The 20,127-nt window shown below is 50.0% G+C and overlaps 1 protein-coding gene and 1 pseudogene across 3 annotated transcripts; one reads left to right on the forward strand and one right to left on the reverse strand.

The window, feature by feature from the left end:
* The first annotated feature begins 5,270 nt into the window (after positions 1-5,270).
* Positions 5,271-7,797, forward strand: LOC143388780 (rho-related GTP-binding protein RhoC-like). Of its 3 annotated transcripts, none has more exons than XM_076842314.1 (4): positions 5,271-5,426; positions 6,327-6,447; positions 6,712-6,842; positions 7,678-7,797. In XM_076842314.1, exons 1-4 carry the CDS (start codon positions 5,271-5,273, stop codon positions 7,795-7,797), a joined length of 528 nt encoding a protein of 175 aa, XP_076698429.1. The 3 variants fall into 3 exon arrangements, with proteins under 3 accessions (XP_076698429.1, XP_076698430.1, XP_076698431.1); XM_076842315.1 differs by having other exon boundaries at positions 5,271-5,405; positions 6,366-6,447; XM_076842316.1 differs by lacking the exons at positions 6,327-6,447; positions 6,712-6,842.
* A 1,104-nt stretch (positions 7,798-8,901) lies between these two features.
* LOC143388782 (helicase MOV-10-like) lies at positions 8,902-19,595 on the reverse strand (annotated as a pseudogene).
* Positions 19,596-20,127: the final 532 nt, after the last annotated feature.

Consider the following 20,127-nt stretch of genomic DNA (forward strand, 5'->3'; position numbering starts at 1 on the left):
TACAACATATAGCCTTGGTGTGTAGTAGGCTATGCCTTCTCAGTTTGTGTAAGTACACTCTATGATGTTTACACAACAATAAAATTGCCTAATGATGCATTTCTTATATCCCCATAATTAAATGATGCATAACTGTATTGTTGAATATATACATTTATGTATCTGTGTGTGTGTGTGTGTGTGTGTGTACCTTTTCCCACATATCTTCACTCCCACTGTCACCTCCTTAGTTTTTCATTATATTAGTTTCCTAACTCTAGCAGCTCCTTGCTGCACCTGAGTAAAATTCACAGTCAACTCCTGGGCATGGCATATAAGGACCTTCATGGTCTATCTCCTGTTTCCTTCTCCAGCCTCATCTTCCGTCACCTTCACTGTCTTCTGGGGAGTTCTCATGACTCTGTAGGCCTGCAGTAGCTTCAACTTGTTATTTAAAATATACACATCAACCTAATTTGAATACTTCATTTGTTCTTCAGGGCTGGGCATCCCACAGCTAATGCATTCTCTCCACCCCCCAACAGCAAATGCCTCCTGTATGGCCACCTGCAAGAGTTGTCCATAGGGAGTGGCAATTAAGAGCAAGGTCTCTAGAGTCCATTGGTTTGAATTCTAGGACCAGACCCAACATCAACTCTGCAATCTCTCTGAGCCCTCATTTGTTTTCTCAGTAAAATGGAGATAACACTACTAGGCCATCAGGTTATTATGAGGACTGAAATACTTAACGTACATAGAGTCAGGTTCCATAAGAGTTAGATATCTTGAGATTGTCTATATTCCTCATTTAGACTGTAAATTATTTGAAGGCATAAATCAATCTTCAGCACATAGCTCTCACTTCATATGAGTGAACTATTGAGTTGATTAAGAGGCCTGGGGACCAAACTGGTCTTGAACTCAGTTTGCTCATTTACCAAATGTGTTGCCTATACTTCAGATCTTTAAAGTCTGTAAGACTTCTAAAATGCATCCATTCGGCAAATATTTCTTGAAAACCGATCATTTGCCACACACTGTGCTAGATGAGGGGAGGGGAAGACAGGAGGAGCACGGTAGCCATCAGAAGACAGCACCAGCATTGTAGTCACACAGGCCTGACTGTATAAATTCTTGCTATCAGAAATCTCAAACATTTGCTAAGCTGCATCTTCAAACCTCAGTTTCCTTACAGGCAAAAGGTTATGGGTATACTTCCTCTGAAAGGATTGTGACAAGTATTTAAAAGGTTGAGTTATGTAGTTCCTAGAATACACAAGTTAATAAAATGTTGATAGATTTTCTCCTTCTTTGCCCACCTCCTCAGTCATTTTTACAAGGAAGATCTACATGTAGGTAAATACGGTATGTAACAAATCATAAGAGGCTAAGTGTCACTAATGGCACAATAATACAATAGGAGTGGGAACTGTATTCTCGGTTGGGGATCCAGAAGCACTTCCAAGAGTACCCTTGGAGAAGTAGGTAGGAATTGGAATCAGGGAAATTCCAGGCAGTGGAAGGAAGGGAATATGAGGCAGAACAGTGATCTTGGTCTGCAGGTCCCAGAAGGTCCTGGAGGACCTTCAGACTAGGAATGAAGTCAGGCTATGCTTGCTCCGCAAGGATTCTAGTGGCAGAGAGTGGTCTTCTGCACACACCACATCCCACTCCATCTCCCGCGTGGGCTCCCGGGTTTCCCTGTCCTGCCTCCCGCGACCGCCCAGGTGGGGCAGGAGCAGGTGCTGTTTGGCCGCGGGAGGGCAGCAGCTGCCCTCCCTGAGGCCACCCCAAGCGCCTCTCAACTTTCCCGACGCCCATCTGCCCCTAGGGGCTGGAAGGCGGGGCAGAGGCCGAGTCCTCCGGGGTCCCACCCACTCCGGTCACCACCCACTCCTCTGCAGTCCTGGCAGCTCACTGCGACTCTCCTTCCAGCCTCTCCCCCAGCCCGGGACAGGCGCCCCCAATCCTCCAGCCGCAGCCAAGGCGACCTGTGGCCGCCTGGGGCTGGGGCCGGTGATGGGCCAAGGGCCGCCACCGGGCCGACCCTCCCCCTGCTGGCCCGCCCTCCCCGCCCTGGCGCTGAAGGAGGGCGGGGCGGGCCCCGGCCCCTAGGGTCAGTCTCAGACTCCAGCACCGGCCCGCGCACCTGGAGGCGATAGAGCGGAAGGTACTGGGGTCAGGGCAGGGGGAGAAGGGTGTCCCAGTTCCCGGGAGAACACTTTCCTCCTCTCCACTCGCAGGGAGCTCAGGCGGGGTAGGCGAGGGGGCTTTGGCCGGAGTGCGGACCGCGTTCCCTCCCCTTGGAAGGGCTGCGCTGGGGTCAGGCCTGCTGGGCTCCTCCCTGGACTGCAGCGAGGGGCCCCAGGAGCGGCCTGGCAGGGGCTCTCTTTTGCTGAGGTACAGAACAGAGCCCTTTCCCTTCCCTCCGGGCTTCCTTGAGTCTCCTCCGCGGAATAAGGGGGCGGCCTTGATCTCCCTCCCTGGCTAGCCCAGAGGCCCTGGCTAGTCCAGGCTGGATGGCCCAGCGCGGACCTGGCCTGGGCTGCTGGGCATGGGCTGGGAGTTCTCCCAGGCCCAGATGGTGGAATGGCTCTAATAAGGGCACAGTGTGACTCTTGGGGGCTGCCACTGCTCGGTGGAGGTTGGACGACGCTGCCATCGACAGTCCTTGGAGATTGCCTGGGGTAGGGGAGACCCGGAAGGATCCAGCCCGTGTGTGTTAGTGTGTTTGTTCATGTGAGTGTGTGAAGAAATCTACCCTCCACACTCCCCAGCTAGGCTAAAGATTTATTTTAGGGGTGTCGGCTGGGGAGTCCGGGGCACAGAGTTCTCTCAGTTCTGGCTTTAAAGTTGAGAAAGAGATGTCACTGAAGAGTGAGTCTTTCCCAAACTTCAGGGGGAGTGAGCCTGGTAGGAGGCCCACTGGATCTTCAGGAAAATCAAGAGAATGAGCTACATATCCACATATCTTGTCTCAGGGGAGGAGCCAGAAGTTCCAGGCTCCTCCATTCCAGTTCCACTTCAGTCTCTGCGTGGGGTTTAGTTGCACCTTTTAGGGTCAGTGGGGCAGTTCCTCTGTGGCAGTCTCTCACAGGGAACTGTTGTTCATGCCCTCTTGCCTTGGGCCTTGTGTCCTGGCCTGGCCCGGACTGCTTGCTCTTCTGACCCAACCAGAGCCTGGAGGGAAAGTCTTCTGAGCTGTGGGTTCCTGGTCACTTAATTCTTGTCCTTGTCCTGAAGTTCTGGCCTCTGCCTCCCACCATCTGGTGCCAGTTGCCTTGCTGGGGGATGGCAGTGGTGCACTCTTGCCTAAGTGACTGGTAGATCAGTAGTGATTGCTCTGTATCCGCACTGCCTGGGTGGGAGTTAACCCAGTCCGTGTTTACACAGCTGAATGAGTTGAACTAATGGGAGTAGGTGGGGGAGTTGGAAGAAATCCTAGAGTCAGTCACCTAGGTAGACAGGGATGTGCTGGCAGGGCACATCTTCCCTGTCATTTGCGGAATCAGGAAGAGCCCCTTTGTGATCTGGAGAGTGGCTCCTATAAATTCTCAGTGACTCATATCCTCTTCCCCCACATCCCAGTTTTCTGAATGTGTAAGTGGAGGAGAGGGAGGGGCCACCTAGCATCCCACTGTAGAAGAGAAACAGCCTGGGGCTGGAGTATCCTGCTTCCCAAAAAGCAGACCAAGGCTATATTGTGTGAAGTGGTGGGATGCAGGAACTAGAAGAGCTCAGCCCAGCATGACAGGATGTGGGACTGAGGAAAACCTAGGTTTGAGGCAGAGATCAGGTTACTTACCATACTCTGTGCTCCCTGCCTAGTTGGTGCAGGCACTGGTCCTCATTTGTCATTTCTTTTGTGGCTCCTCCCAGCCCAGGCTCTAGCTCCCTCGCTCTTCCCAACAGCCTAGATTTCATTTGAGCTCCAGAGCCCACCCTCTCTTTCTCCCTGACTGCAGCGCTGGGGAATCTAGCTGGGTGGAGTTTGGCTTCCCTCCCTGGGGAAGGAGGAAGTGAGGGGAGCTGTGAAGGTGTGATGAACTGCAGGTGTGATTAACTGCTTGTTCATGTGTGTTGGTGACTAGGGACAAATGCTAACACTGGGAAGCTGACTCCTTGCCCTGAGTCACAGGGAGGGGTGGGCAGGGCATAAAAGTGAGCTGGATAGAGGGAGGAAGGGGCTGTTCCAGAGTGGGTAAAGGTGATTCCCTAGTGGATTATTCTGTCGCTCTGCTGTGGTGGATGAGTGACTCCCTATAGTGTAGTCATTGTCCCCTACTGAGGGCGGAGTAACCTAGTGTTGCCACCAGGCCCAGGAGGAAGTGGGGAGGAAGGCAGGCTGCCTGAATGTGAGTTGTGGGCACTGCCTGGACTGAACCTCCTTTGTGTGACTCCAGGCTTTGGGGACCGACCGGGTGGGATGGGTCAGAGAAGCTGCTGGCTGCTGCCTCTGTCTTTTGTCTGGACTTTCCTCCTCCTGCTCTTCTTTACACATCTGAGGTGACATGTAGAAAGGCAGAGACTCTGAAGGCATACATCCCTGCTTTGAGTGCTGTCCTTGACACTCTGATTATCTAACCCTTATTGTTTTTCCTTGTTGGTCAAAATGGGAAGTGCACCATTCACCTAAAAAGCCACTGGAACCTGAGGGAAATAATTTTTGTCAAAATACCCAACAAAGAGAGGGCACCTGGGGGCTTTATAAATATTCCTTCTCTTACCTATCAGTCACCCAGTAAGTGGTTCTGCTAGTATCTGGTTTTGTACAGGGACTCCTTGTTTGTGACTAGGCAGGCATGACTCAAGCTGAGGGACAATCTGTTCTAGATTACACCTTAGCAATTATTAAACCTTAAATGTATCAAAATCTTGTTACAAATGAAGTCTGTCTCATGACTTCAATATGCAAAGCAGATAAAAGCTGGCTCTTTTGGAGGCATCCCTGAACACCTTGCTGAATGTTTCCCCTCAGTTGAGTGGACAACATTGAAAGTCATGTTTTCTGGTTCCCAAGTGGGTTCTTCCACCTCCCACTGCTATATTTTAACCCATTGGAGAAGACCTGTCCCTGCCCCAGAAATTAGGAATCTTAAACTCTATTTCCTACAGAATTGGTGCTTGGCAAGAATGTGCCGAAACAACCCCCTTTTCTGTTTTCTCTTTCTTTGCCCAGGTTTGTGAAGAGGTTTTGGAGGCCACAGAGCAGTTTCTGGACTACTATTTTTTGTTTGTTTGTTTGTTTTTTCTCCCAAATCCCTAATGCCTCTTGTTTGCCCATCCCAGCCATGGCTGCAATAAAAAAGAAGCTGGTGGCTGTGGGGGATGGAGCCTGTGGAAAGACCTGCCTCCTCATCGTCTTCAGCACAGATCAGTTTCCAGAGGTCTACTTCCCTACTGTCTTTGAGAACTACATTGCAGACATTGAGGTGGACGGCAAGCAGGTAAGGCCAAGAGCCCTTTTCCATCCTGCCTTAGAACCCTGTTCCTGGTCACGTAGTATGTCCTTCCTTACCACCCACTCACATCTTTTTTTTATTTTCCTGTGGGAACAAGTAAAATTTGAGAAATGAAACTGCTCTTTTAGAAAACCTGGATATAGTCACATGTGGTGTTACATGCCCATCATGCCAGCTACTCAGGAGGCTGAAGCAGGAAGATTGATCACAAGTTTGAGGTCAGTGTAGGCAACTTATCCAGACCCTATCTAAAATAAAAAGGGCTGGAGTGTGGCTTATTGGTAGAATACTTGCCTAGCATGTGTGAGGCTCTGAGTTAATACCCAGTACCCAAAGAAAACCTGGATATATTTTTTGGTTCTACCACATACTTACTTTGTAATCAGGGCCAAATCCCTTTGCTTCAGGGTTTAAACTCCCCACCGCCACAAAATGGTGATGATGGCATGACTTACCCCAAAGGAGTGTGAGGATTAAAGTGGTATTCATGATAGCAATTCATTTGAGATCACAAAAGTCAAACACATTTTAGTGATTTTTGTGGGAGAGGGATTACTAGGGGTTGAACCCAGCAGCACTTTGCCACTGAACTACATCCCCAGCCCTTTTTACTTTTTTAAACAAATTGAGACAGCATCTTGTTAAGTTGCCCAGGATGACCTTGAACTTTTTGATTCTTCTGCCTCAGCCTCCCTCATTGCTGGTTTATAGGTATGCACCAGTACATCCAGTTTACATCTTAGATCATTTAAGAAAAACTCATCTGAGTTTGTTGTGACTGTGATTAATATGGTGCCTGGCACACAGAAGGACCAGTGGTTTGAGAGGATCTCTGGGTAGCATGTTGGGGCCCTTGGGGTCAGCTATGCATTGCCCGTTTGTCAGGTGGAGCTGGCTTTGTGGGACACAGCAGGGCAAGAAGACTATGACTGTCTGTGGCCCCTCTCCTATCCTGACACAGATGTCATCCTCATGTGCATCTCCATTTACAGCCCTGACAGCCTGGGTGAGGACTTTGAAGAGAGGAGGTGGAGACCCTTTGGAGTCAGCCATTTCTGAGGCTGTGGGGATGGAGTCACAAGGGCCACTCAGGCCCTGCTGGCTCTTTTGTTGTGGCATCTCCGGTGTTTGGAAGGGCTTGGGGGAGGATACGCTACAAGGGATGGAGTTTTGAGGTATGAAGGAGACCATCAGCCTCAGACTTCTATGGGAAGGAAGACCAGGGCTCACGTGCTAAAGCTGAGGTACCTGTTGGGACATGTCTGTGCAGAAAACGTTCATGAGAAGTGGACTCCGGAGGTGAAGCACTTCTGCCCCAACATGCCCATCATCTTAGTGGGAAATAAGAAGGACTTGAGGCAAGATGAGCATACCAGGAGAGAGCTGGCTAAGATGAAGAAGGTGGGTGGGGCTACGTGATGGGGAACTTTGGGGAGGAAGGTGCCCTCTGAGGGGTTTCAGGCTGGGGCAGAAAGGAGCTCTCTCTCCAGCCAACTGTCCTGTGTTAAGCAGTGATAGTGATATCTACCTCTTTCTTTCCCATGTGTGTGCCCTGCTAAGAACCAGAAGAAACCTCAGTATCAAATCAGATGATCAGAGAATGAAGTGACTTGTCCAAGGTCGCTTAGCATTTTCATTTATTCCAGTTTATTATTCTGTCTTTGGAATTGGGGCTACTAAGATGAATAAGGAAGTCCTTGTCCACAGGGAGACAGGTTATGTTTCACTTGGGGTATGCAGACTGCGCCATCAGGGTACCTGGGGAGGAAGGGCATCATCAATGTCTGAAGAAAGGCTTAGGGCATGAGGGAGCTGGCTTATTCAGGGTCTCACTTAGTGGCCCACTGACCAGAGGAAGAGTTTATTACAGGAAGCTGCCAGGGTATGGAATAGAGACTATCTTGAGAAGATAATTATATAAGGCAGGTATTAAACTGGGACAGCAGGCAGAGGATGGGTTCGAGGGATGATGGAGAAGGTAGGTCATTTAGGAGGTAGCCGACACACATTCAGGCAAATCATATGTGTACCATAGGGTCTGCGACTAGGTGGGAGAGGAGGGGCTAGTCTGGGAACAACTTTGAATGTAAACATGAGGTTTAGATACCTGCCTGGGGCAGCCAGGGCCTGGATGCTTTGTGGGCTCAGGGCTGGAGGAGTTACTATACTTATGGGTGATGAGGTGAGAGGTGCACCTAGCCACCAGCTTCCTCTGACTTATCTTCTGTCTTCTCAGGATCCTGTTCGATCTGAGGAAGGCTGGAATATGGCAAATCATATCAGTGCCTTTGGCTACCTTGAGTGCTCTGCCAAAGCCAAGGAGGGAGTGCTGGAGGTTTTCAAGATGGCCACTTGAGCTGGCCTCCAGGTCTGCAACAATAAGTGCTGGAGGGGCTAGATCATTCTCTAAGATCCCCACGGCTCCGGATGCCCCTTTCCTTCACAGGGGCTTAGGGATCACCCACCCACACTGAGCTCCACCCTTAGGACTCCATGCTGAAGGCTCCTTTTTCCAGTTCCCTCTTGCCCAGGACTGCATCGTTTCCCTAGCCCCCAGAATGGTGGCGGGCCTGCCCTCCCTCCCTGTCCTCTGGGAGCTGGGTCTGTGCCCTGCCTTTCTTGAGCAGTCCCTCAACCTGCTGCCTTGGTCCAGGGGTAGGGCTCTTGCTCCCTTTGGCCTTCCCCAGAGGATGGTCACACACCAGCACTTTATATACTTCTGGCTCAGAGGAGCATTTCTAAGGTTGGTGGATTGGAGTTTCTCCTTTGGGCAGGGGCCTTGTCTCTGACTGCACTTGTTGGGGGGCATGAATAAAGGCCACAGGTTCCAACACATTTGTGGCAGCTTTCTGTTTCCTTTGTTTGGTTCCTATCTTGGCTGCAAGCCCAGAGTACAATCTCTCTCTTCATTTCCAAGTTGCTTGCCAGACTGGCCCCCTGTTGGCAAAGGCATGACTAGGGTGGAAGGGTGGAATCTTAGAGCAGAGATGAGATCATGCCTGGCTCGGTCTGTGAGACAAGTGAGGAGCATGGTCTCTAGCCTGGACTAAACTTAGAAAACGGTGGGTGGCTTCCCTGCCTATTGAGTTTTCTCCCCTGGACATGGAGGCTGTGAGGAGATGTGGCCTTGGACTGGGTGTGACAGTCTCACCCTCTTGCACGTCAGCTTGGGGAGAAAGGAAGCTGGGGCCAAGCTGAGGTGACATGATCAAGAGGCTTTTGCATAGAACAAGATTTTTTTTTCAGAGTTTTTCTTCCTCGCCCTTCCCCCATAACAATGCTAACAAGCAGCTTGATGTGTTATTCTTCCCAGCAGGGGAAGGGGTGGAATGGCTGGTTTGTAAACACCCTCCCCCAGCCTTCCTGTCCCTTAGAGGGGCAGCTCAGCTGGGTTCTGGTTCAGGGTTGGGTGCAGCGGGCTAAGGCTTGGCTTGGTGTGAGAAGGCAGGCAGCTGTGTCTTCAGAGCTCATTCCTCCACTCAGGCTCCACTTGCAGGGACAGGCCCCCTTCACTCTCCTGCTCCTGGTGGAGGTAGTCATGACAATGGGGCCCTAGATAGAAAGGACGTATGCTTTGTCTTCTTTACCTTCTCTTTCACCACTGTCCCCTGCCTGGCCCACCCTGGCCCAGCCATACCTGAGATAGAGGGGCTGAGCCTGCTCAGATCTTGAAGTAAGTTCTGTCCGTTCTATAGGTCCAGTTGGGCAGGAAAGGGACACCCTGTATACACTCCATTTTCTTTACAGAACTCCAGGAATCTGTGGGGTACAGAGGTGTTGGCACACAGAGCTGCGCAGGCCTGGATGAGGAGTACCATCACAGGCTGGAGGCCAGGCCTGGGCCTGCCACATCTGAGCCTTGGTTGCTAAAGCTCTGAATGTCAGCTCACTTACAAATAAGATGGAGGTTTTATGAAGATTAACTGATCCTGAGGATTGAGCCATAAGCAGGTACTAATGAAGATATACCTGCCTAAGCTGGGACTTGTGGCCACCAAGAGGGATTACAGGGCAGCAATGCTCAAGCTTTCCAGTCAGGGTCATGGCCCAAGGGAAGGGGGTTGCCCACTATGATGAGCAAAGCTTTGGCCTGGGTCACAGCCATGTTGAACCTCTGGAAGGAAGAAGTGGTGTGGTCATGGGAAGGAAGGGCCAGAGGAAGGAGGAATTCCTGCCACACCCACCAGCCCTCCAACCTTGGGGTTCTTAAGGAAACCCAGGTTAAAGTGCACAAAAGCAGCTGGCTGCTTTGCACAGTAGAGATCAGGACCACGCTGTGTTCTTGGCCTTGGAATTCTTCCATAGAGCCCACCTAGAAGAGACAGAGGAAGAGCATGAGAATAGGTGGGTTCAAGGGGAACTTAAGGGGCAATGTCTGCCCCATGGAGCTTGAGCTGCAAGGAGGGTACACTGGGCAATTGTCGATCAGTGGGCGAGTGCCACAGCCCGGCTGGCTGGGCAAAATAACCAGGGGGTGACGAACAACTTGTGTACCTTGATACAGCAGGAGTAGGAGCCGTTTATTGTAGGACAGGAGTGGTATTTATACATTCCACACAGCTTATCTTAATTAGCATAAAATAGATACAGCAGTCAACCAATAAATAATCTCCAAACTTAATGGTTCGCTGGCCTTACTTCACAAACCACTCCCTCTGGCATTTTGCCAGGCGCCATCCAGACTTGTTTACAGACTCTAACATTTCTCTGGCAAAATGCCAGGTGATATCCTGACTTGTTTACAGACTCTAACATGTGAGTGCTGCCACAGGGGACAGGAGGCATGCTGTGGAAGCACAAACCTCAAGAATGAAGCCAGCTCTGGGATCGGGCCTGTAAAGCCATCAGAACAAAGCAAACAGTGTTGCAAAGAACACAGTAACCACAAACAGTGTTTCTGAAACTTTCTGGAGATAATCAGCAAGTACTTGTTAAGACTATAGAACCTTGGGCCCTAACCCAGACCTCCTGATCAGAATTTTTCAAGGCAGAGGTCTCCAAATCTCAAAAGAGTAGGTTTCAGGCTTGTACCTGAGGAGATGTAAAAAATACTAGTGCCCTGGCTCAGCTTCCCCCCATAGCAGTGTTAATTGGCTGGAAGGAGCCCTGGCAGTTTTAAAAGCCCTCCAAGTGATTTTTTTGTGTACTAAGAGCTTCAAATCACCACCTCAGAGCAAGTGGTAAGCTACTGAGGGTGGAGATGAGGCAACAATATCACATGACAGGCGGGAGTAGGCTGTGGCATTTGGACTTCATTCTTAGGGCAGGTTTGAGTCTTTGCCCTATCACAGTGATGTGGGAGCTTGTTAAACATGCAGGCTTTCTGATTCCATGCCAGAACTATAAGCTGGAGCTCTGAGGAGCAACAGGCTTGAGAAAAACCCAGTTCTGTCCCAAGGCAGTGGAGGTAGGACAGGGACATGGGCCAGACTAAAGCAGTGGCATAGGAGCTGAGGTCTCTGATTTGGGAAAAAGAAGGGTACAAAGGTGAGAGTGAATGTGGAGTAGTGTGTCACCTTCAAGTCCTTTATGTCATCCAGTCCCCAAAGCTCCCTGTCAAGTTTGGTGATGCAATAATGGGGTTTTTTTTCACCTGGAGGGAAGGGAAAGGCATCTTTTTCTTATTGAGTCACCTCAATTCAAGAGGAACCAGGCAGGAAGGAGGCCAAGGAGCTAGGGAGCAAAGAGGGAGGAGGCAGCTGACCTCTGCACTCTTCTGAGATATAGGGCCAGCAGAAGCCAGAGGTGTTCGAGAGGTATCACCTGGGGGAGGACCCATCCTTGCTGGGAACTGAGGGCCTGACCTGCTTCCAGTATGGTGAGATGATTCCAACACTTGGTGGGCTCAGGCGGGCTTTCTTCTTCTTAGAGGAAGGGGCCAGGAGCAGCTTCAGGTAGGAGGTCACCGTGGCAGCTTCTTCAGGGTTGGAGAAGAATGGGCTATTGCCCTCACACTCATCTTTGCCCATCACACCATGAAAGATGATAGGAAATCCCTGGTCACAGGGTCAGAAGAAACCCTCAGCTGGACTTCCCTGCTTCCCTTCCCTCCCAGTCCAAAAACCTTGCAGGGAATAAGGAAGCTCAGGCCAAGGTGACAACTGGAGGGAACCCTGGTGTCCAGTCGAGCCTTTTCCTACCTTCAGTAAACAGTCAAGATATGGGGGTGGGGGCCTGAGCCCTGCTCTGTCCAGCCTCACCTGTTGAGGCAGACCCTCCCAGCAGCAGATGCACTCTCAATCCACCACATCTGCACAGGCCTGCAGCTCTCCATCATAGTAGAGCTGGTTGGGAATGTCCAGGATGGTGGGATGGGACCTGGGAGGAAGGAGGGAGGGAGAGCTAGACCAAGACCTGCATTACTTTTGTCCTGCCCTGGGGGGACAGGTTTTAGGCCCACACATGACCATCTTGCTTCCTGCTTCCTGCATAGCAGGACACATTCACCTGCAAACTCTCCTGCTAGGCATTGCACACCACATAAAGCAGAACTTGTGGGTCTATAGGGATCTAGTGACCAGTGAAATTATTATTATTTTTTTCAAATTACTTTTAAAAACAAAGATTTGCCAGGCATGGTGGTGCATGCCTGCAATACCAGTGGCTTGGGAGGCAGAGGCAGGAGGATGACCAGTTCAAAGCCAGCCTCAGCAAAAAGCAAGGCACTGAAGCAACTCAGTAAGACCCTGTCTCTAAAAAAGACAAAAATAGGCCTGGAGATGTGGCTCAGTGGTCACATGCCCAGTTCAATCCCTGGCACACCCTACCCCTCAAAGAAAAAAAAAAAAAAGAAAAGAAACCAAGAAATTAGGGACTCAGCTTTCAATTTTGCCAGGGAAGGGCAGTGCAAAAACAATGTATCACTTCCCATTACCCTTATTTGATATAATATGTTAAATCCAAAAATAAAAGAAGTAATGACACAATAACATTTACTTTCTGCAACTGTCCTATATGGTACTCATCCAAGCATTTTTAATGTCTAAACTTATTCAGTAAAAGAAGTATATAAACAGGGTGTGGTTCTGTGTGCTTGTAGGTCCAGCTAGCCATTCAGGAGGCTGAGGCAGGAGGACTGCCTGAGGCCAGCCTGGGCAACAAAGAGACTCTTAAAACAACAAAACAAAACAGGGCTGGGGATGTAACTCAGTGGTAGAATTTTTGCCTAGCTTGTGTGAGAGCCTGGGTTCAATCCCCACCACTGCAAAACAAACAACCCTGCCTAGCCCTCTAATTTGATAATGTTTATGAAAAACTATTCATTTTCTCATTTCTCCTTGCATTGCTTAGAAATGCCATCTGAGACAGACATCAGAAACATCCTTGTGTCTGACCACCCCCATATCTAGATAATCTCACTAGTACAGAATGAAACCACTAGCTAAAGGAGGCCTCTGACCTTCCAGTCTATAGTCCTTTCTGCATCACAGAGGTGCAGAGCACCAGTAATGAGGAATGCAGACCAGAGCCTCCTGCTGGGGCATAGTGGGTGCAAAGGCATGAGTTAGCAGTGGAAAGAGATGAGGGTGTGGGGATACCTGTAGTTGCGTAACAGCTTGGTTATGAACTGAGGGTCATAGCCATCAGGGCCCTTTTTGTACAGGACATTGTAGGTGAGCAGCCGTTCCAGCAGCGAGTACCCCAGCCCATACTTCTGTGTCAGTGGGGACCACAGCAGAGGTCCCAACTGTTGCGGGTCTCCAGCCAGCACCAGCTGCCCTCCTGAATTGCCTATTTCCTTAACTTCCATCAGTCCTAGAAGGCAAGGGTGGTATGAGGAGAAAGGTAAGTGGTGGGATCTCCCCATGCAGGGTGGCACACCTGCAGCCCACCCTGAGCCACTCACGTGCTATGGCCACCAGACTCTCAGGTTCCATGCAGTGGCCAGCATCATCAATGAAGATGTGTGTGAAGTGATCGATGGGAAACTGGGCCGACACCAACCTGGGAGGTGTCAGGCCAGGCTGGTCATCCCCAGGCACCCAACTACCAAACCTGAATGCTCACCCAATCTGGTCCCTCACTCACCCACTGAGAACCCTTCCCCATCTTCCCAGCCCACTACCCTTTTATTTACAAACACACTCCCCACCTGCTGGCCGTGATGAGAGTGGTAATTAAGATGAGGTTTTCCTGCAGTTCCTTCTTGGCAGGAAACGCATACTCCCCCTTTTTCGCATCCCCATTAAACTAGGGCTGTGGATTGTGAAGCAACATGAGACATCAGCTTGACTCTACCAATTCCCACCCTCACTCTGGCAATGGGCCACTTTATAGACAAGGAAACTGAGGCCTAGGGAGGGTTCTCACCCACCCAAGGGTTAGGATCCAAGTCTCCCTAGTTTTCTGGTTTACCCTTAGTGTCTCCCAGACATCTGCCATCCCTTGACCCTCTGCACTTCCCTTACCTTAATGTCCTCAGGTACCATGTGGATGTCCCTGCTTGAGGCCAGGAGGCAGTAGATGGAGCTGGGCAGGTGGACCCGGAGCCGCTGACAGAGAAGGTCAGCACCTGAGTTGGACAGAGCACAGGCTAGGATATGAGCTTCAGGAAAGTGCTTCACCACCTGAGATGCGGACAGGTAGAGTGTGGGAAGCACCTTCACAAACTCTGGTGACTCACACTGGGGCAGTGCAGCATCTGCCTCCCACAGCTAAGGGAGGCAGTGATATAAAAGACAAGTTCTATCCTGGAGCCCTGCTACTCAAATTAACACTTTGACGTGCGACAACAACTGCAATAAACACACAAGTCTATGAAGACCAAAATGCAAAAGGTCACTCCAAGAGCCACACAGTGCCCAACCTACCGAACAGTGCTCAACAGCCACATTGACTCTAGCACCCCACCTCTAAAAAAAATTGTAGTTGTAGATGGACAGAATGCCTTTATTTTATCCATTTATTTTTATGTGATGCTAAGGATTGAACCCAGTGCCTCACCTATACTAGGCAAGTGCTCTGCCACTGAGCTACAGCCCCAGCCCTCCCCACCTCCTTTTGATGGCTGCTGAGAAGTAAGAACTTTCAGGGTGATGAAAGAAAGCAGAATTTGGCCAGAACCACTCCACCTGGGGGAGTCAAGGATATAGGTCCCAGGTTTATAATCAAGCCTCACCTGCTTAATGGCCTCCACTAATGTGATGGTCTTGCCAGTGCCTGGAGGCCCAAAGATGATGTAGGGGGCTAGACGTGTGGTGCCCATAACAATGTGCTTTGTGGCCTGCAGATGCTCTGGGTTTGACTCCAGACTCCGGTCATACAGCCTGGCAGGGAGGCCAGAAATCCGAACTTCAACTTATCTAGCATCCCAGAGGCCTCTAGGACTCCATCCCCAATGCCCACAACCCAACCAGCCTTGGAGTCCCCTGCCCTCAGTCTCACTTGAGCTTCGCTTCTGAAGGCAGCAGCGGGACCCCACGGGAGGCAACAGGAAAAAGCATGGACCACAGCAGCCAGCGCCCTGTCAGTTCCAGGGCCTGATGCTGGAACCACAAGGGCTGGCGGTTGAAGGTGAAGTTTACCTTGAAGGTCAGCCCATCCACAAATCGGCTCAGGAGGCTTTGGATAGGGAGAAAGGTAGAGGAGCTCCAGTTAGGTGGGCCAGGCAGTAAAAAGCCAGGACCTCCCTCCACCTTCCTCTGCTCCACTCTCTCTTTCCAAGACTTCCATAAAAGCTCTCTCTAGCTCAAAGTTCCCTGGAAGAAAAGTCCCTGCCCTGTGCTTGGGATCCACTCATCTTAGGAGAAAGCCTCTCGTCTCCCCTGGCCTGAGGGAGAAGACTGAAGAAGCATTCCCCCCACACCCACCTCATGGAAAACCTCAGTTTGACACAGTCCAGTTCTACCTTGTGCACGAAGCCCTTATAGGTGATGGGGTCCTCCTGGTGTGTCTTAGAGGACAGAAGGGCAAACAGGTGGTCTCCCCACAGAACTGAGGGACAGCTCTCAGTCACACCAGGAACCTACAGGGTGTAAACTTTAGCAAGCTTCTGTCCCAAGCATGGTCACTGAAGGACCCAACCCCCAGGCTCTCCAGACCTCTGAGGGATGAAACCTGAGGCTCTGGCCTTCTAACCCAAGACTCAGAGAACTGCGTTTTCCCTGTTCCCCTTCCTCTCCCACCAGACAGGAGTTGTGGGGAGAGGAAGGAGACAACTTTCCCAAGCTGTTCATAGGTGCAGAACTCCAGGGTGCTAGTTTAAGGCCTGGCAGCTGCTTCCCACTCTACTCAGCTGCCCTCTCACCAGCTCAGTTCTATACTGCCTTTAAAATCTTGTTAAAACTCATCTTCTATAGTCATCTTGCCCTGATCATCCTTGTTCTCTCTTCCCACCTGCATTTGTGTGCAGAAATTCATTCTCATGGGTAATTCTGGTCTAAGGTACACACATTCAAAATCTGTGAGCTAGAAAGGGCCCTAAGAATTATCCAGTCTAGCTCAAAGCTTTTTAGATAAGGGACCTATGGCTCAGAGAAAGCAAGGATCTTGCCCAAGATCACACAGCGAGTAGTAGCAAAGTCTAGATTAAAATCCCAATGTCCTTCTCTGACACCATTTTGGACAAAAGATGCCCACCCTACCCCTTGCTGACCTCTCTGGGACAGGAACCATTTCATCCTTCTTCTAGGTTTGCCCTGTATTTAGGAATGGCCTATACAGGTTGGCTAACTTGAGCCTGCCCTCTCTGCACCTGATCTGAGCCCCAATCTCCAGTGTAAGCAGGCTGGGGTTCTGGTTGACAGGTTCCCAGGTCATGGGCACCGATTCCAGGTCATAGTGCCGGATGTCATGCTCCATCCGCAGCTCCTCTAGGTACAGCAGCAGAGTTTCACCTCATAGTTCCTCCACATCAGGGCTGTCTCCAGCTGGGCCCTGGCAATGATGTTTGGGAGAGGAAGTGGGAAGGGCAGGAAAGGGACAGGTCAAGCACCCCCATCACCAGGAGTATCTACCCTCTCCCATTTGCAACTAGGAACACACCAGGAAGCAGAGATGACCAGAAGGACAGAGAAATGGATGGGGTAAGAGGCCTTGAAAAAGGGAGCCCCAACTCTTATTTCCTCTGATGTCCTTGACCCAACCTCAGACCTGACTTGAGTATCCATGGTAAACCTTATGGTGGAAACATTCTCCCCCAGATCCTCCTTCCATGACTCACACCCTAACCTCATTCAAATGTCATTCTCTGTTCAAATGTCACCTCCTCAAAGAGGCCAGGACTGACTGCTCTCTGTAAAACATCACCAATTCATCCCCTTGTCCTGCTTTGGTTTTACTTTAGCATTATGTGAGTTATTCAAAGCACTCACAACAATATGGAATGTACAATATAAAATAAAAGAAATGATCAGTGCTCACTGTTCCCCACCAGAATGGGCAAGACCCATTTGGAACAGCACCTGGCAAGTGGGCATGCTCAGCCAAGGTGAAGGATTAGAGCCTGGGAGGCTGGACAGACATCCAAAGCAACAGAAAGAGGCCAGCAGGGAGAGAGAAGACGGGAGTGTGGTACCGAGGGGAGGCACTTACTTTATCTCAGAAATTTCCTTTGGGGCAGTGAAGACACTTGTTCCCTGAAGAAGGATGGGGAGCAGCTGCCTGAGGTGTGGGGGTGGGTAGTCTGTCCCCAGTGCCATACTTAGCTTCAAGTCATAGCCTTTAGTACTGCAGAAGTGGGGGGAAATGCTGTCATAAACATTGAACTTGTCACCTTCAAAAATCTGGGAATGCCCCTCCATGGAGGATGCACAAGGACCTCTGTGATGCCATTGCCAAAGGGTGGTCGGCAGCTTCTGCCCAAGGACATGGAGCTCACTAGCTCATGGGGCTGCTCTGTCCAAGGCTGGACCAATTTTGGAAAACCCAATACTTGGAATATTTAAAAAATATTATTTATAATACATTTTCATTATTAAAAAAGAATCTGGCAAAAAAATTATAATAACATTTTTACCATCCTGGGACAGCCAATGTTAATTTTGGGGGGTATGCAGGCTTCCAGATTATATTATATGTGTATATATATAGTTATTGTTTTGGGGTACCAGAAATTGAACCCAGGGGCACTTTACCACTCAGCCACATCCCCAGCCAGCCCTTTTTAATTTTGGTTTTGAGACAGGGTCTCAGTAATTTGCTTAGGGCCTCACAAAGTTGCTGAGGCTGGCTTCAAACTTGTAATTCTTCTGCCTCAGCCTCCTAAGTCACTGGGATTATAGGCATATGCCACTGCACCTCGCACCTATATATTGTTAACAAAAAGTGAACAATTATCTAACTGTGAAGGTCCTACAGTATTTTGTAACTAGCTAGCTATGTCGAAAGGATGTTTACACATGAGTCAACTTGCATGACATGTCCAGCATAGGAAAATTTATGGAGACAGAGATAAAGTGAGTGGCTGCTAAGCACTGAGCAGGTGAGTAAGTGATAAAAGGGTGGTAGCTGAAGGGTATTGGGTCTCTCCTTTGGCATAATAAAATGTTCTAAAACTGACCGTAATGATGATTGCACATATCTATAAACATACTAAAAATCACTGACCTGTATAATATGCGAATTATTTCAGTAAAGTTGTTTTAAAAAATAGAGAGATCTGGGTGTGGCAGTGCATGCCAATAATCCCAGCACCTCAGGAGGCTGAGACAGAGGATCAAAAGTTAAAGGCCAGTCTCAGCAACTTAGCAAGACCCTGTCTCAAAATAAAAAGGACTGGGGCTATAGCTCAGTGGTAAATTGTCCCTGATTTCAATTCCCAGTACCACAAATTTTTGTTTAATTTAAAAAGAGAAGAGAGGGGGCTGGGTAGAACATGGGCTTAGCATGCATGGTTTTTATCCCCAATGCTATGACAGAGAGAGAGAGAGGTGTGTCGGTCTATAATGGGCTGCCTGATAATCCATTACACAGTGAAAACACTTCTTAAAAAAAATGTTTTCATACTGTCCTTGGACCTGCTACTCTCCTGAAATTTGCTTCCTAGGCAAAAAAAGGTTCTGAGCCCAGAGGAGGGTCAGGTCTTTCTCCTTCCTCTATCTGGTGGGTCAACACAGGGTTTCTAGTGATACAGGTGCACTTGAAGGGAGTCATGGGCTTCAATTGTGCATCCAGATGGCTGTGGGTGACGGCAGCCAAGAAATGGTAAATGTAGAAAGTGCTAGCTCCTTCTGAACCTGACTCCCCAGGTCCCAGCAGCTCCCAGAGCACCATGGCTGGGAAGTAGCCCACAAAGCTGGTCTTACAGTGCACATGCAACTCATAGCATTCACCTGCAGGAAGAAGGCTGAGTGAATGGGAGGGGGGAGGAAAGGCAGGGACCCTCCCACCAACATGCTGACCCCGACACTCACCCAGTCGGCCCCATCCCGAGAGAAGACCACTGGACAGCCAGAGTGTGTGCTCCAAAGCTGCAGCCCTGCTAGGACAAGCCCTGCCCACTAGAGTTCTTCCCTTTGGAAAGCTACTCACCTGGGCCCGGTGGGCAGGGAAGCTCCTGGTCACCATCGTAGAAGGCAAAATGGGGTGTCCGGCAGAGTAGAAATAGGTGAGTGAAGGTAACAGGTTTTTTTCCTCCGTTTTGGAGCCTCAGGGTCAGCACCTTTGTGCAGTTCAAATCCAGGTGGATAAGGAGCTGCCCCTCTCGTGTTTCATGTGGCCCCTGGACTTACATGTCTACCCCATGCTTCCCGTGAAGATACTCAGCCCTGGGTAGAGTGGGAGTCAAGGGTGGGGGCCAGGGCAGGAGCGGCCTGGGCTGGGGGATGCCCTGGGGAGAGTGCCAGCCATGCTCCCACCAAGCCCCACACCTGCTTCCCCCATTCCTTAAGGAAGAGGCCTCCCCACAACCTGAGCAAACTACTCTTTTCTTGGCTAGACAGCCCTTCCCCCATGCCCTGAGCACCCCTCACCAGCAATTGTGTGTGCATGAACAAACACACACATGAATACACACCTGTTATCAACGTTCTTGGCTAGCAGTGACTTGCGGTGCTTGCTGATATCTGAGCTCAGCTTCATTCTCCTCTTTTCTGGGAGCCGCGAGTCAGTTCAGCAGTTGAGTTTGAAGAACTTGACCCAAGTCTTGGTGATGTAGGCCAGATTTGCAATCTTCATTCCATACAGCATGAAGGTGAAGTCAGGGGAGGGAATCCCAAAGCTGCCAGAAGAAGAGGAGACAGGTAATTGAGGAGAAGGCAGGGCCAGGAGACGGGTGTGGGGGGAGGGGGGGTCAAGGGTCTCTGAGGGTCATTCTGTCCTGGACACACCAGCTCTGCCGCAGAGCAGGCTGGGGTTCAGGGACACAGAGATTCAGGCTGGAGACAGGAGAAATTTTTAACGTCTTCAGGCAAGGCAATGGGACTTCCCAAGGCAAAATAAAACTGGTTTAAATAGCACATTGTGGGTTATGCACTTCTGAGGAGAAAACCCCACTGTGGGCTGTTGATTGGGAGGACTTAGTGAAGAGACATAAAGAAACAGATTTTTTTGGAGGGTGGGGGTGGGGAGCGAACTTTGGGACAGGGAAAAAAACCCAAACAACAACAACCAAAAAAAAAAAAAAACAGTGGAAAGACTTAAGGCCAATGGGGAGCCAAATAAGTTGATTGAGAGGAGTAGATATGGGGTCCTGCCTGTGGGTGAGAGAGGGGATGAGAGAGAGAGTAGAGATGTCCAGAGTGTGGGC

Source organism: Callospermophilus lateralis, unplaced genomic scaffold (assembly GCF_048772815.1).
Source record: "Callospermophilus lateralis isolate mCalLat2 unplaced genomic scaffold, mCalLat2.hap1 Scaffold_43, whole genome shotgun sequence".
Lineage (NCBI taxonomy): Eukaryota > Metazoa > Chordata > Mammalia > Rodentia > Sciuridae > Callospermophilus > Callospermophilus lateralis.